At 55.0% G+C, this 14,033-nt stretch overlaps 1 protein-coding gene across 1 annotated transcript in view; it reads right to left on the reverse strand.

The window, feature by feature from the left end:
- LOC149427450 (transcription factor Sox-6-like) overlaps positions 1-14,033 on the reverse strand; it is a gene marked incomplete at its 3' end in the record, with an annotated part of 177,594 nt that overhangs the window by 121,629 nt on the left and 41,932 nt on the right. The window contains exon 2 of the mRNA XM_089668017.1: positions 7,786-8,023. Coding sequence (XP_089524143.1) covers positions 7,786-8,023 — 238 coding nt within the window. The remainder of the gene's footprint in view (positions 1-7,785; positions 8,024-14,033) is intronic.

Genomic DNA, 14,033 nt, shown 5'->3' on the forward strand with positions numbered 1-14,033 from the left:
TGCCAAGAAAATATCTCGTGTAAGGACTGAAGAGACACGTTACACGGGCCAAGGTCTGTGAGCACCAACCATGACACACGTATGACACCGACCATCACACACATATGACACCGACCATCACACACAGGACACCGACCATCACACACATATGACACCAACCATCACACACGAATGACACCGACCATCACACACGTATGACACCGACCATCACACACGTATGACACCGACCATCACACACGTATGACACCGACCATCACACATGTATGACACCGACCATCACACACGTATGACACCGACCATCACACACGTATGACACCGACCATCACACACGTATGACAGCAACCATGACACACGTATGACACCGACCATCACACACATATGACACCGACCATCACACACAGGACACCGACCATCACACACATATGACACCGACCATCACAAGCAGGACACCGACCATCACACACGTATGACACCGACCATCACACACATATGACACCGACCATCACACACAGGACACCAACCATGACACACGTAGGACACCAACCATGACAAATGTATGACACCAACCATGACACATGTATGACACCAACCATGACACATGTATGACACCAACCATGACACACAGGACACCGACCATCACACACGTATGACACCAACCATGACACACAGGACACCGACCATCACACACGTATGACACCAACCATCACACACATATGACACCAACCATCACACACGTATGACACCAACCATCACACACGTAGGACACTGACCATCACACATGTAGGAATTTTCTGGACATCCCTTCCAAATCCGTGGCCATTAATATGGATTTGCCCCTTTTGTGGATCTAACAGCCTCCACTCTTCTGGGAAGACGTTCCACCAGATGTCGGAGGTGTCTGTGGGACGTGGTGCCCATGTGTGAGGTCAGGTAGACCGTCGGGGTTCCAATTCATCACAAAGGCATTCAGTAGGGTGAGGTCAGGGTACAGGACACTGGAGTTCCTCCACACCAAACTGGTCCTCCATGTCTTCATGGAGCCGGCTTTGTACCACGGGAGGGAGGGGGGGGACAGGCATGGGGGGACAGAAAAGGGTCTTCACCAAACTGTGACCACAAGGCTGGAGGAGCACAATTGTCTCCAATGTCTTTGTATGATGGAGGATTACCGGGGGCCCATAACTGGGGACCCCTGACCTCCATCACTGGGGACCCCTAACCTCCATCACTGGGGACCCCTGACCTCCATCACTGGGGACCCCCTGACCTCCATCACTGGGGACCCCTAACCTCCATCACTGGGGACCCCTAACCTCCATCACTGGGGACCCCCTGACCTCCATCACTGGGGACCCCTGACCTCCATCACTGGGGGCCCCTGACCTCCATCACTGGGGACCCCTGACCTCCATCACTGGGGACCCCTAACCTCCATCACTGGGGACCCCTGACCTCCATTATTAGGGGGGAATCGCATGCTGTTACCCATATGGGGTGTATCAGAAATAAAAAGAACATCAGGAATGAAGTCAAAGGATCAACAAAGAGATAAAACAAAAGAGACTCAGCTCCTCCAGTATCATCACACCTCGTATCGAATTGGCTCCCCTCACACTGGCTCCCCTCACATTGGCTCCTCTCACATTGGCTCCTCTCACATTGGCTCTCCTCACACTGGCTCCCCTCACATTGGCTCCCCTCACACTGGCTCCCCTTACATTGGCTCCCCTCACATTGCCTCTCCTCATATTGGCTCCCCTCACACTGACTCTCCCCACATTGGCTCCCCTCACATTGGCTCTCCTCACATTGGCTCTCCTCACACTGGCTCCCCTCACATTGGCTCCCCTCACACTGGCTCCCCTCACACTGGCTCCCCTCACACTGGCTCCCCTCACATTGGCTCCCCTCACACTGGCTCCCCTCACACTGGCTCCCCTCACATTGGCTCCCCTCACATTGCCTCTCCTCATATTGGCTCCCCTCACACTGACTCTCCCCACATTGGCTGCCCTCACATTGGCTCCTCTCACATTGGCTCCTCTCACATTGGCTCCTCTCACATTGGCTCTCCTCACATTGGCTCTCCTCACATTGGCTCTCCTCACATTGGCTCTCCTCACATTGGCTCTCCTCACATTGGCTCTCCTCACACTGGCTCCCCTCACACTGGCTCCCCTAACATTGGTTCTCCTCACACTGGCTCCCCTAACATTGGCTCCCCTCACATTGGCTCCCCTCACATTGCCTCTCCTCATATTGGCTCCCCTCACACTGACTCTCCCCACATTGGCTGCCCTCACACTGGCTCTCCTCACATTGGCTCCCCTTACATTGACACCCCGCACATTGGCTCCTCTCACATTGACTCTCCCACATTGGCTCCCCTCACATTACCTCTCCTCACACTGGCTCCCCTCACATTGGCTCTCCTCACATTGGCTCCCCTCACATTGGCTCCCCTCACATTGGCTCCCCTCACACTGGCTCCCCTCACATTGGCTCTCCTCACATTGGCTGCCCTCACACTGGCTCTCCTCACATTGGCTCCCCTTACATTGACACCCCGCACATTGGCTCCTCTCACATTGGCTCTCCTCACATTGGCTCCCCTCACATTGGCGCCTCTCACATTGACTCTCCCACATTGGCTCCCCTCACATTACCTCTCCTCACATTGGCTCCCCTCACATTGCCCCCCCTCACATTGGCTCTCCTCACACTGGCTCCCCTCACATTGGCTCTCCTCACATTGGCTCCCCTCACACTAGCTCCCCTAACACTGGCTCCCCTCACATTGGCTCTCCTCACATTGGCTCCCCTCACACTAGCTCCCCTAACATTGGCTCCATTTACATTGGCTCCTCTTACATTGGCTGCTCTCACATTGGCTCTCCTCACATTGGCTCCCCTCACACTGGCTCCCCTTACATTGGCTGCTCTCACATTGGCTCCTCTCACATTGGCTCTCCTCACATTGGCTCCCCTCACATTGGCTCATCCTGTATAAGATCTCCTCCTATCCCAGCATCGGATGTCAAGATTTTTGGATAAAACCTTCATCTGCCGTCTGCAGAGTGTCTGGTGATGAGCGAGAGGGATGGAGTCATGTGATCTCCATTGGGGACCACTAAGGAGCCACTGATAAGCCCCATCTGTGAGTTCGGAGATTCGTCCACGCCGGCCGTCAGCTCTATCCACTTCCTGGTCATGTGACCCGGAGACACCGCGCTCTGCTCAGTTCGCTCTCATTGAAGCTGCACGTTGTGAATAACATGGACTTTTATCGATGACTTATTGAACGTTTATTTGTAATCACTTGTCGCGCATCAAGATTTAAGGTACATTTTGGGGTTAAAAAATGCAGCGAATGGATCAGTGAATGGATCAGCGACTGGATCAGCGAATGGATCAGCGACTGGATATCAGCGAATGGATCACCGCAAAGTGAGAGTGCTGTGGAAGTGACTTTGTCCAGTGAGACGGATTCATCACAACTTCCTCTTCCCTCCAATGCAGACTATCGGAATGCAGCTGACAAAACTGCCATTTAAAGTGACAGCGGGAAGGCGGAGCCTCTGCCATGACCACATTAACACTTTCACTGCCTTTCCCTGATGTTGGGGAGCAACAAAGATGCAAATCCCGAACCGACCCCCATAGCAGCGAATGTGACATTCAGCATTCTCTGCCGGTGAATCCTCCACATCCGTGTGATTCCAGTGAGGGTGATTGAGAACATTGGGTGAAAGTCACATTCACTGCTTTATAAATAGACCCGTCATGAGTGTCTGCGCTGTGTGACACCATGACCCTGTGTGACACCATGACGCTGTGTGACACCATGACGCTGTGTTACACCATGACACTGTGTGACACCATGACACTGTGTGACACCATGATGCTGTGTGACACCATGACGCTGTGTGACACCATGACCCTGTGTGACACCATGACGCTGTGTGACACCATGACCCTGTGTGACACCATGACGCTGTGTGACACCATGACGCTGTGACACCATGACGCTGTGTGATACCATGACGCTGTGACACCATGACGCTGTGTGACACCATGACACTGTGTGACACCATGACGCTGTGTGACACCATGACGCTGTGTGATACCATGACGCTGTGACACCATGACGCTGTGTGACACCATGACGCTGTGTGACACCATGACACTGTGTGACACCATGACGCTGTGTGACACCATGACGCTGTGTGATACCATGACACTGTGACACCATGACGCTGTGTGACACCATGACACTGTGTGACACCATGACGCTGTGTGACACCATGACGCTGTGTGATACCATGACACTGTGACACCATGACGCTGTGTGACACCATGACACTGTGTGACACCATGACGCTGTGTGACAACATGACACTGTGTGACACCATGATGCTGTGTGACACCATGACGCTGTGTGACAACATGACACTGTGTGACACCATGATGCTGTGTGACACCATGACGCTGTGTGACACCATGACCCTGTGTGACACCATGACGCTGTGTGATACCATGACCCTGTGTGACACCATGACGCTGTGTGACACCATGACGCTGTGACACCATGACGCTGTGTGATACCATGACGCTGTGACACCATGACGCTGTGTGACACCATGACGCTGTGTGACACCATGACGCTGTGTGACACCATGACCCTGTGTGACAACATGACGCTGTGTGACACCATGACGCTGTGTGACACCATGACGCTGTGTGACACCACGACACTGACACCATGGCGCTGTGTGACACCATGACGCTGTGACACCATGACGCTGTGTGACACCATGGCGCTGTGTGACACCATGACGCTGTGTGACACCATGACATCTGACAACGAAGGTCACGCAGGGTCAGAGTGGGGAAGCGCCAGCTGCATCATGGTAGCCAAACTGATTTCTAGCACTGCTGTGACTGTAGAGAATCTCCGGACGCACCCAGGAACAAAGTCATTTTCTGGGGTGACTGGGCTGATTTACACAAAGTGGCACTGGACTCCCTTAGGTTAGGTTGACACCTCTATGCGCACGGTCGCCTGTGCGTTTCTGCGTGTTCACGCACTTCAAGTGCATAGGCTGCCCTGTGTGTGAGAGACAAATGAAGCCCCGGGTCCTTTTCTGCACTGAACCGCTTGGTGTTGCGGCCCGCGCAGTGATTGGCAGCTGCTAAAGCGCAACGTGTTTCTGCGCTCGTCAAGAAAATGCGCAATTTTGGAAGGTGAGAACCTAGTCCTGGGGCCATTCACACTAATGCATGGGGGGCTCATCCTGCGGCCCTCCAGCGGTGGCAGAACTACAAGTCCCATCATGCCTCTGGGGGTCATGCTGGTAACTGTCAGCCTTGCAATGCCTCATGGGACTTGTAGGATGAGCCCCACGTAAATGCCACAAATGCGCACAGAATCGTGTCCTGCGGTGCAGCGTGTTATCGGTCCTTCTGAATTGCAGCGCCTGAAACACGACACAACGATCGGCGAACGATGGAGCATCGCTGTACGCGGCACCTCTGTTACCTCGCGGCCTACTTAGAACCAATCGGCTTCTTCGTGAAACGCGCCGAAAAGGTGCAATAATATGGCTGAGTCAATGCAATGCATCTGTGCGGGGCCCGCTGTCTACAAAGGGGTTCCCAATTGTGGGAACTCGGCACAGGGATGGTGGGAACCCCTCATAATGGGCACAGCGGGTGTACAGACCCAGGAACTCGACACAGGGATGGTGGGAACCCCTCATAATGGGCACAGGGATGGTGGGAACCCTTCATAATGGGCACAGCGGGTGTACAGACCCAGGAACTTGACACAGGGATGGTGGGAACCCCTCATAATGGGCACAGGGATGGTGGGAACCCCTCATAATGGGCACAGCGGGTGTACAGACCCAGGAACTCGGCACAGGAATGGTGGGGACCCCTCATAATGGGCATTGCAGGGGTACAGACCCGGGAACTCGGCACAGGAATGGTGGGGACCCCTCATAATGGGCATTGCAGGGGTACAGACCCGGGAACTCAGCACAGGGATGGTGGGAACCCCAAATAATGGGCACAGGGATGGTGGGAACCCCTCATAATGGGCACAGCAGGTGTACAGACCCGGGAACTCAGCACAGGGATGGTGGGAACCCCTCATAATGGGCATTGCGGGGGTACAGACCCGGGAACTCAGCACAGGGATGGTGGGAACCCCTCATAATGGGCATTGCGGGGGTACAGACCCGGGAACTCAGCACAGGGATGGTGGGAACCCCTCATAATGGGCATTGTGGGGGTACAGACCCGGGAACTATACAGCCAATCCAATATATGAATTAGATGCAACAATCACACTGATAATGTGTGTCAATGACTGGTGTGCGGGGCCCGTAATGTGTGTCAATGACTGGTGTGCGGGGCCCGTAATGTGTGTCAATGACTGGTGTGCGGGGCCCGTAATGTGTGTCAATGACTGGTGTGCGGGGCCCGTAATGTGTGTCAATGACTGGTGTGCGGGGCCCGTAATGTGTGTCAATGACTGGTGTGCGGGGCCCGTAATGTGTGTCAATGACTGGTGTGCGGGGCCCATAATGTCTACAAAGGGGTTAATCGCCCCAGGAGGAGGGGGGGAGGGGTCGGAGGTTTCGCATTGTTTGCCGGGTGTTCCGGGAATTCCAGCGCTAATTGTGGGATTCTGTCACATAAAGAGGCGCTGAGAGTAATTGGGGGGCAGCTGCTCCTCTGATTTGTGAAATCTCTTTATTACTCCGCAGAAGTACCCCGCGGGGAGCAGACCGGGGGGGGGGGGGACAGCGGACCAGGGGGGGGCACAGCGCAAGGATTTCGGCTCATAGGCGCTGGCGGAATACACAGAGCCCCTCATAGGAAGACGGGGCGATACGGACAGAACGCAACAATACGGATCGAGACCCCAAAAAATCCGCACCACAGCTGCCCCCTGGGGGGCGACCAATCAAAGAGTCTACTTTATGATACAATATAAATACTTTGTGATGCAGATTACAGAGCGGTGACACCAATGCGGTGACACCAATGCGGTGACACCAATGCGATGACACCAATGGGATGACACCAATGCGATGACACCAATGCGGTGACACCAATGCGGTGACACCAATGGGATGACACCAATGCGGTGACACCAATGTGGTGACACCAATGCGGTGACACCAATGGGATGACACCAATGCGGTGACACCAATGCGGTGACACCAATGGGATGACACCAATGCGGTGACACCAATGGGATGACACCAATGCGGTGACACCAATGGGATGACACCAATGCGGTGACACCAATGCGGTGACACCAATGGGATGACACCAATGCGATGACACCAAAGTCCAGCACAGGCTGCAGCTATGATAAAGTCAGGCTCAGCTCCCCTCAGTGTTACCTCCATCTGGTTTCCCAGCCCCCGCCCCCCCCGCAGCCCGATTCCAGAGAGCTCCTCACATGGGCAGTGAGCCGTCACCTTCCCAAAGCCCTCCAGTCTACCAATCAGTGTCTCTCCTCCAAGGCAGGTCTGAACCTGATTGGTGGCTGTGGAAGACCTCGTATTGTATGTGGGAGACAGGAAGGGGTGTGTCCGGGAACTTCTGTCCAGCATCACAAGCCGGTGTTCCCAGACCAGGGAGCTGGGTGGACAGACGGGCGGAAGGCTGGGCTCCCTACATGCCGCTGAAATGTTATTGGAATTAGGATGGTGAAGCCCCACCCACCAAGCCCCGCCCACCAGACAGACAGACAGCGCCAGGACTGACCATTCTATGCTGTGACATCATACTGTCCCAGTCAACGTCGGGCTGCATGCTTGTGACGAGGGTGGAGAGCTCCTCGGGGTGAGGTTTGTTGTGTAGGAGGGAGTGCAGCGGCAGGTGGGGGACGCGGTGCATGTCATCATTGTCATCCTTCTCCCGCGAGGCCAGCTCTCCGGTCATCTCCTCCTCTCCATCCGCTTTACAGGTGAACGGAGAGGTGACCGGCTTGGACGACATCCTCCTGGAAACCAAGAAAGACAAGATGGAGTCAGTGAGGCCAAACGGGAAAGCAGGAGCAACGCGGCAAATAGAGCTGGGGGGGGGGGGTCTATGGCACAATGGGGAGATTCCCCCTCCAGGGTGTGTCTCTGCCCCTCCCACAATGGGGAGATTCCCCCCCAGTAGTTGTGTCTCTGCCCCTCCCACAATGGGGAGATTCCCCCCTCCAGGGTGTGTCTCTGCCCCTCCCACAATGGGGAGATTTCCCCCAGTAGTTGGTGTCTCTGCCCCTCCCACAATGGGGAGATTCCCCCCTCCAGGGTGCGTCTTTGCCCCTCCCACAATGGGGAGATTTCCCCCAGTAGTTGCGTCTCTGCCTCTCCCACAATGGGGAGATTCCCCCAGTAGTTGGTGTCTCTGCCCCTCCCACAATGGGGAGATTCCCCCAGTAGTTGGTGTCTATGCCCCTCCCACAGTAAGGAGATTTCCCCTAGTAGTTGGTGTCTCTGCCCCTCCCACAATGGGGAGATTTCCCCCAGTAGTTGGTGTCTCTGCCCCTTCCACAATGGGGAGATTCCCCCCTCCAGGGTGCGTCTTTGCCCCTCCCACAATGGGGAGATTTCCCCCAGTAGTTGCGTCTCTGCCTCTCCCACAATGGGGAGATTCCCCCAGTAGTTGGTGTCTCTGCCCCTCCCACAATGGGGAGATTCCCCCAGTAGTTGGTGTCTATGCCCCTCCCACAGTAAGGAGATTTCCCCTAGTAGTTGGTGTCTCTGCCCCTCCCACAATGGGGAGATTTCCCCCAGTAGTTGGTGTCTCTGCCCCTCCCACAATGGGGAGATTCCCCCCAGTAGTTGGTGTCTTTGCCCCTCCCATGATGGAGAGATTCCCCCCAGTAATTGTGTCTCTGCCCCTCCCACAATGGGGAGATTCCCCCCAGTAGTTGGTGTCTCTGCCCCTCCCACAATGGGGAGATTCCCCCCAGTAGTTGGTGTCTCTGCCACTCCCGCAATGGGGAGATTCCCCCAGTAGTTGGTGTCTATGCCCCTCCCACAGTAAGGAGATTTCCCCTAGTAGTTGGTGTCTCTGCCCCTCCCACAATGGGGAGATTTCCCCCAGTAGTTGGTGTCTCTGCCCCTCCCACAATGGGGAGATTTCCCCCCCAGTAGTTGGTGTCTCTGCCACTCCCACAATGGGGAGATTCCCCCCAGTAGTTGGTGTCTTTGCCCCTCCCACGATGGAGAGATTCCCCCCAGTAATTGTGTCTCTGCCCCTCCCACAAGCAGGCGGTCAGTGATTCTGGTGGGAGGAGCGGATGGGACACAAAACTAAGTTGTGGTTTCAGGACGGAGTTGTCCTTTAAGTCGTCTCTTGTGTCGGACTCTGGGTGGGGGGGGGGGGGCACATGGCGCACACGGCCCTCATGGACAGCCGACTTCACAAGCCCCCCCTATGGGTTAACCCTGGGAGTGGCGGAAGTCGCCGGGCGCGCTCAGTCCGGACGGAACGCCAGGTCCAGACGAGTCTCAGACTTCCGACGCGGCGAACGCGAGGCCTCATTTTTTTTTTTTCTCGGCGCACTTCTTCAATTAATCATAATTTGTTGGTTTGGAAAAAAAAAAAGAAAAAGAAAAAAAAAATCAAACCCTCCTTTCAATAATTGATGTCATTTTCCTGCATTAATCCTCTTCCACTTCAATGCGTTCCCAGCTTTATTCGTATTGTCAGGGGAGCGCATAAAAGCAGATTTCGTCTTATTTTATTGATTACAACAGCGCTTTATTTCACAGTCGATGCATTAATAACACCGACTCAAAAAAAGGCGAAAAAAAAAAAAACACTTTAAATTTTAAACCCGGTTTGTACGCCGGCGCGCTGAAATGTTTTATTGAACGCCTGCAAAGTCATTAGGAAAATTACCGCCAATACATTCGCAGATCTCAAGATGGGGGAAGTCCCAACGCCCAATCGGACGAGTCCTTTCCCGCCTTCTGCCGTGAGCGCGGGTCTCGGGGCCGTCAGGTGACCCGCTAAAAGAGCGATGACCCCCTGAAGCTGCGCGGATGCCTGCGGCGGGGAATGCGAGACGATCGATCGAATGTCCGAAAATTACCCCCAAAAAATTGTTTATCTGCGAGGTTCCGGGAAAAGCTGATCCGGAGATCTGGAATTTTTTTTGTTCCATTTTCATTGTATATCTCGGCGGCCAAACACGTTCCGGAAACGATCCATTCCTATTCTGATCGAATCTTTTCCAATAATTGAACCGTAGTTTCAGGGGGGTTTCAGCGGGAATGCAGGGGGGGGAGCGGTAAAACGCATCAAAAATGCACCGGAACGCACGTCTCTATTTCAATTGAAAAACACAGAGAGGGGAAAAGTGAACTGGAATGTGTCAAAAATACGCAGAAACGCCTCCGGAAGGCATGTGAACCGTGTTGCTGTGGAGTGCGTTGCTGTGGGCCGCGTTGCTGTGGACCGCGTTGCTGTGGACCGCGTTTCTGTGGAATGCGTTGCTGTGGAATGCGTTGCTGTGGAGTGCGTTGCTGTGGAGTGCGTCTCTGTGGAGTGCGTTGCTGTGACTCACGTTGCTGTGGCCCGCGTTGCTGTGGAGTGCGTTGCTGTGGCCCGCGTTGCTGTGGACCGCGTTGCTGTGGCCCGCGTTGCTGTGGAATGCGTTGCTGTGGCCCGCGTTGCTGTGGAATGCGTTGCTGTGGCCCGCGTTGCTGTGGAATGCGTTGCTGTGGAGTGCGTTGCTGTGGCCCGCGTTGCTGTGGAATGCGTTGCTGTGGAGTGCGTTGCTGTGGAGTGCGTTGCTGTGGCCCGCGTTGCTGTGGAGTGCGTTGCTGTGGGCCGCGTTGCTGTGGACTGCGTTGCTATGAAGCGGCCCTCACGGCGTGCAGAGTTGAAGTAGAACTCCGTCAGCTGGAAGTCTGTTCTCCTTTTGCCCTCCCGAGTCACATCTCGGAGCTGCAGATCTCCTGCCGCCCCTTTGCAGCCACTTCCCTCCTCCATACACCCCAGTGATGGCCGCCTGGCACTCGTAGAAGGCGGAGCTTTCCTTTGATTGGCGGTCAGAAGAAGTCGCAGAAAGTCGCCGGGGATCGGAGGTTCTCCGTGGGATCCGTCAGGAGAAGTGAAAGCAGCTGCAGAGCGGAACGATTCCAGAGAAATCGCAGAAATTTGTGCGTTGTGGTCGCTGGCAGCCGTTCAACAATCGTACCCAGGAATTCCCTCTGGAATACGACTGCTGGCAGTGTGTGTGGGGGGGGGGGGGCGACTGTTCCTGCGTTCTCTGCGTCCAAATATCCGTGTGTACTGCGCTACAGCGCCCCCCTCAGCACCTAATATTGGAGGAGCAGGAATGTGACGCAGAAAATCATCATCCCGACAACAGGGATCCCGACAACAGGGAGCCCGACAACAGGGAGCCCGACAACAGGGAGCCCGACAACAGGGAGCCCGACAACAGCGATCCCGACAACAGGGAGCCCGACAACAGGGATCCCGACAACAGGGAGCCCGACAACAAGGATCCCGACAACAGGGAGCCCGACAACAGGGAGCCCGACAACAGGGAGCCCCACAAGAGCGATCCCGACAACAGGGATCCCGACAACAGGGATCCCGACAACAGGGAGCCCGACAACAAGGATCCCGACAACAGGGAGCCCGACAACAGGGAGCCCGACAACAGGGAGCCCGACAACAGGGAGCCCGACAACAGGGATCCCGACAACAGGGAGCCCGACAACAGGGATCCCGACAACAGGGAGCCCGACAACAGGGAGCCCGACAACAGGGAGCCCGACAACAGGGAGCCCGACAACAGGGATCCCGACAACAGGGAGCCCGACAACAGGGATCCCGACAACAGGGAGCCCGACAACAAGGATCCCGACAACAGCGATCCCGACAACAGGGAGCCCGACGTCAGAGATCCCGACAACAGGGAGCCCGACAACAGCGATCCCGACAACAGGGAGCCCGACAACAGGGAGCCCGACAACAGGGAGCCCGACAACAGGGAGCCCGACAACAGGGAGCCCGACAACAGGGAGCCCGACTTCCCGAGATTACCAGATAGCCGTGAAATCGATTCCTCAACAACCACAAAGCGCTTTCACTAACCCAGATATTACCTTGTGAAAGTAGCAGTGACATCATTACAAGGCTGTACATAACCTGTGCAGAGTGCAGAGCTGTGGGAGGGGCCTGGCAGGCTTCACCCATTATAGAAAACTACAAGAAGGGGCAAAGACAAGACCAATCACCCTGGCGGGGGTGGGAGGGATTATATGGGGATGTCCCTGCTATGGGTGGGAGGGGTTATATGGGGATGTCCCTGCTATGGGTGGGAGGGGTTATATGGGGATGTCCTTGCTGGGAATGGGAGGGGTTATATGGGAATGTCCCTGCTGGGAGTGGGAGGGGTTATATGGGATGTCCCTGCTGGGAGGGGTTATATGGGATGTCCCTGCTGGGAGGAGTTATAGAAGGGATGTCCCTGCTATGGGTGGGAGGGATTATATAGGGGATGTCCCTGCTGGGGGTGGGAGGGGTTATAGAAGGGATGTCCCTGCTATGCATGGGAGGGGTTATATGGGGATGTCTCTGCTGGGAGTGGGAGGGGCTATATAGGGGATGTCTCTGCTGGGAGTGGGAGGGGCTATATAGGGGATGTCTCTGCTGGGAGTGGGAGGGGTTATAGAGGGGATGTCCCGGCAGCTTGTTTGCTAGTGTCCAATCACCTGAGGGTGGCGGCACATGACCCAATGATCAGGAATGCGCCGTGTCCTGTGCGGTTGGTCGGTCCTGCAGTGACGGCGGTAAGAAATGCGTTTTAGCGATGTACAGAGGCTGGACTCTGATGCTCCCCCTCCCCCCCCCCCTCAGTTTCAACGCAGTTCTATGACACATGATCCGAATCCTGGATGGTCGGTTCACCAAATATTTGGATTTCCTGTGATAGAGGAAGACAAACGCGTCACCATTCCACACGACACTTCCATTCAAATAACCCCCCGATGATCCCGCCATGGAGGTCCCTGTTCAGGCACTTCCTGCTAGAGGGTGACAACACTCTGTCCCTGTCTCCTAATTGTCCTCCTGTGTTGTCACCCGGTCACATGGACTTCTGAAGGACACCACACATGACCGTTCATCTCACATGACACAGACACGGCCCACTGTGGTCACCACCAGGGAACCAACCCTGAGAAATGCCATCACTGGGGGGCTATGGAGACAGGAAGTGGCTGCAAAGCAGCTGCAGGAGATCAGCGGCACTGAGATGGAACAAAGACAGGAAAAAAAAGGATTTTCATTTGATTTTAAATGACAGACAATAGTTTATGGAGCACGGAGCGGATGAAACGCGGATTTACATCTCCTTCATTGCGGAGAGCAGATCTCCAGGGACAGCGCTGTGCAGAGAGCACCGAGTGCGAGCGATTGATCCGCTCGCTCTCCAGAAGCAGGGGGCGGTAATAAAGTGAATAGTAAAGGCATCGCAGAGGTGGGGGGGGGATCAGGTATCCCCGTGTCAGCAGTCTCTCCTTCTCTCTCTGTCTTGTGTCCCTCGCTACTTCCAGCACCAAATTTAGAATAAAGATTCGGGGGGAAGCTAATTGTGTCTGCAGCGTCTGGAGTTTTCGAGTCGTGCGCCACACACTTATAAATAGCTGCAGCACAAGTGCGTGCCACAAAACAATAACAGGGGCCACAGCTGCCCCCCGTATACAGCTCATCCTACAGACCTATATACTGTACATCTGACCCCTGCACAGGTATACAGCTCATCCTACAGACCGTATACATCTGACCCCTGCACAGGTATACAGCTCATCCTACGGACCGTATACATCTGACCCCTGCACAGGTATACAGCTCATCCTACGGACCGTATACATCTGACCCCTGCACAGGTATACAGCTCATCCTACACACCGTATACATCTGACCCCTGCACAGGTATACAGCTCATCCTACGGACCGTATACATCTGACCCCTGCACAGGTATACAGCTCAT

The sequence above is a fragment of the Staurois parvus genome, unplaced genomic scaffold, assembly GCF_062004578.1.
Source record: "Staurois parvus isolate SC_StPar_1 unplaced genomic scaffold, SC_StPar_1.0 ptg003749l, whole genome shotgun sequence".
NCBI lineage: Eukaryota > Metazoa > Chordata > Amphibia > Anura > Ranidae > Staurois > Staurois parvus.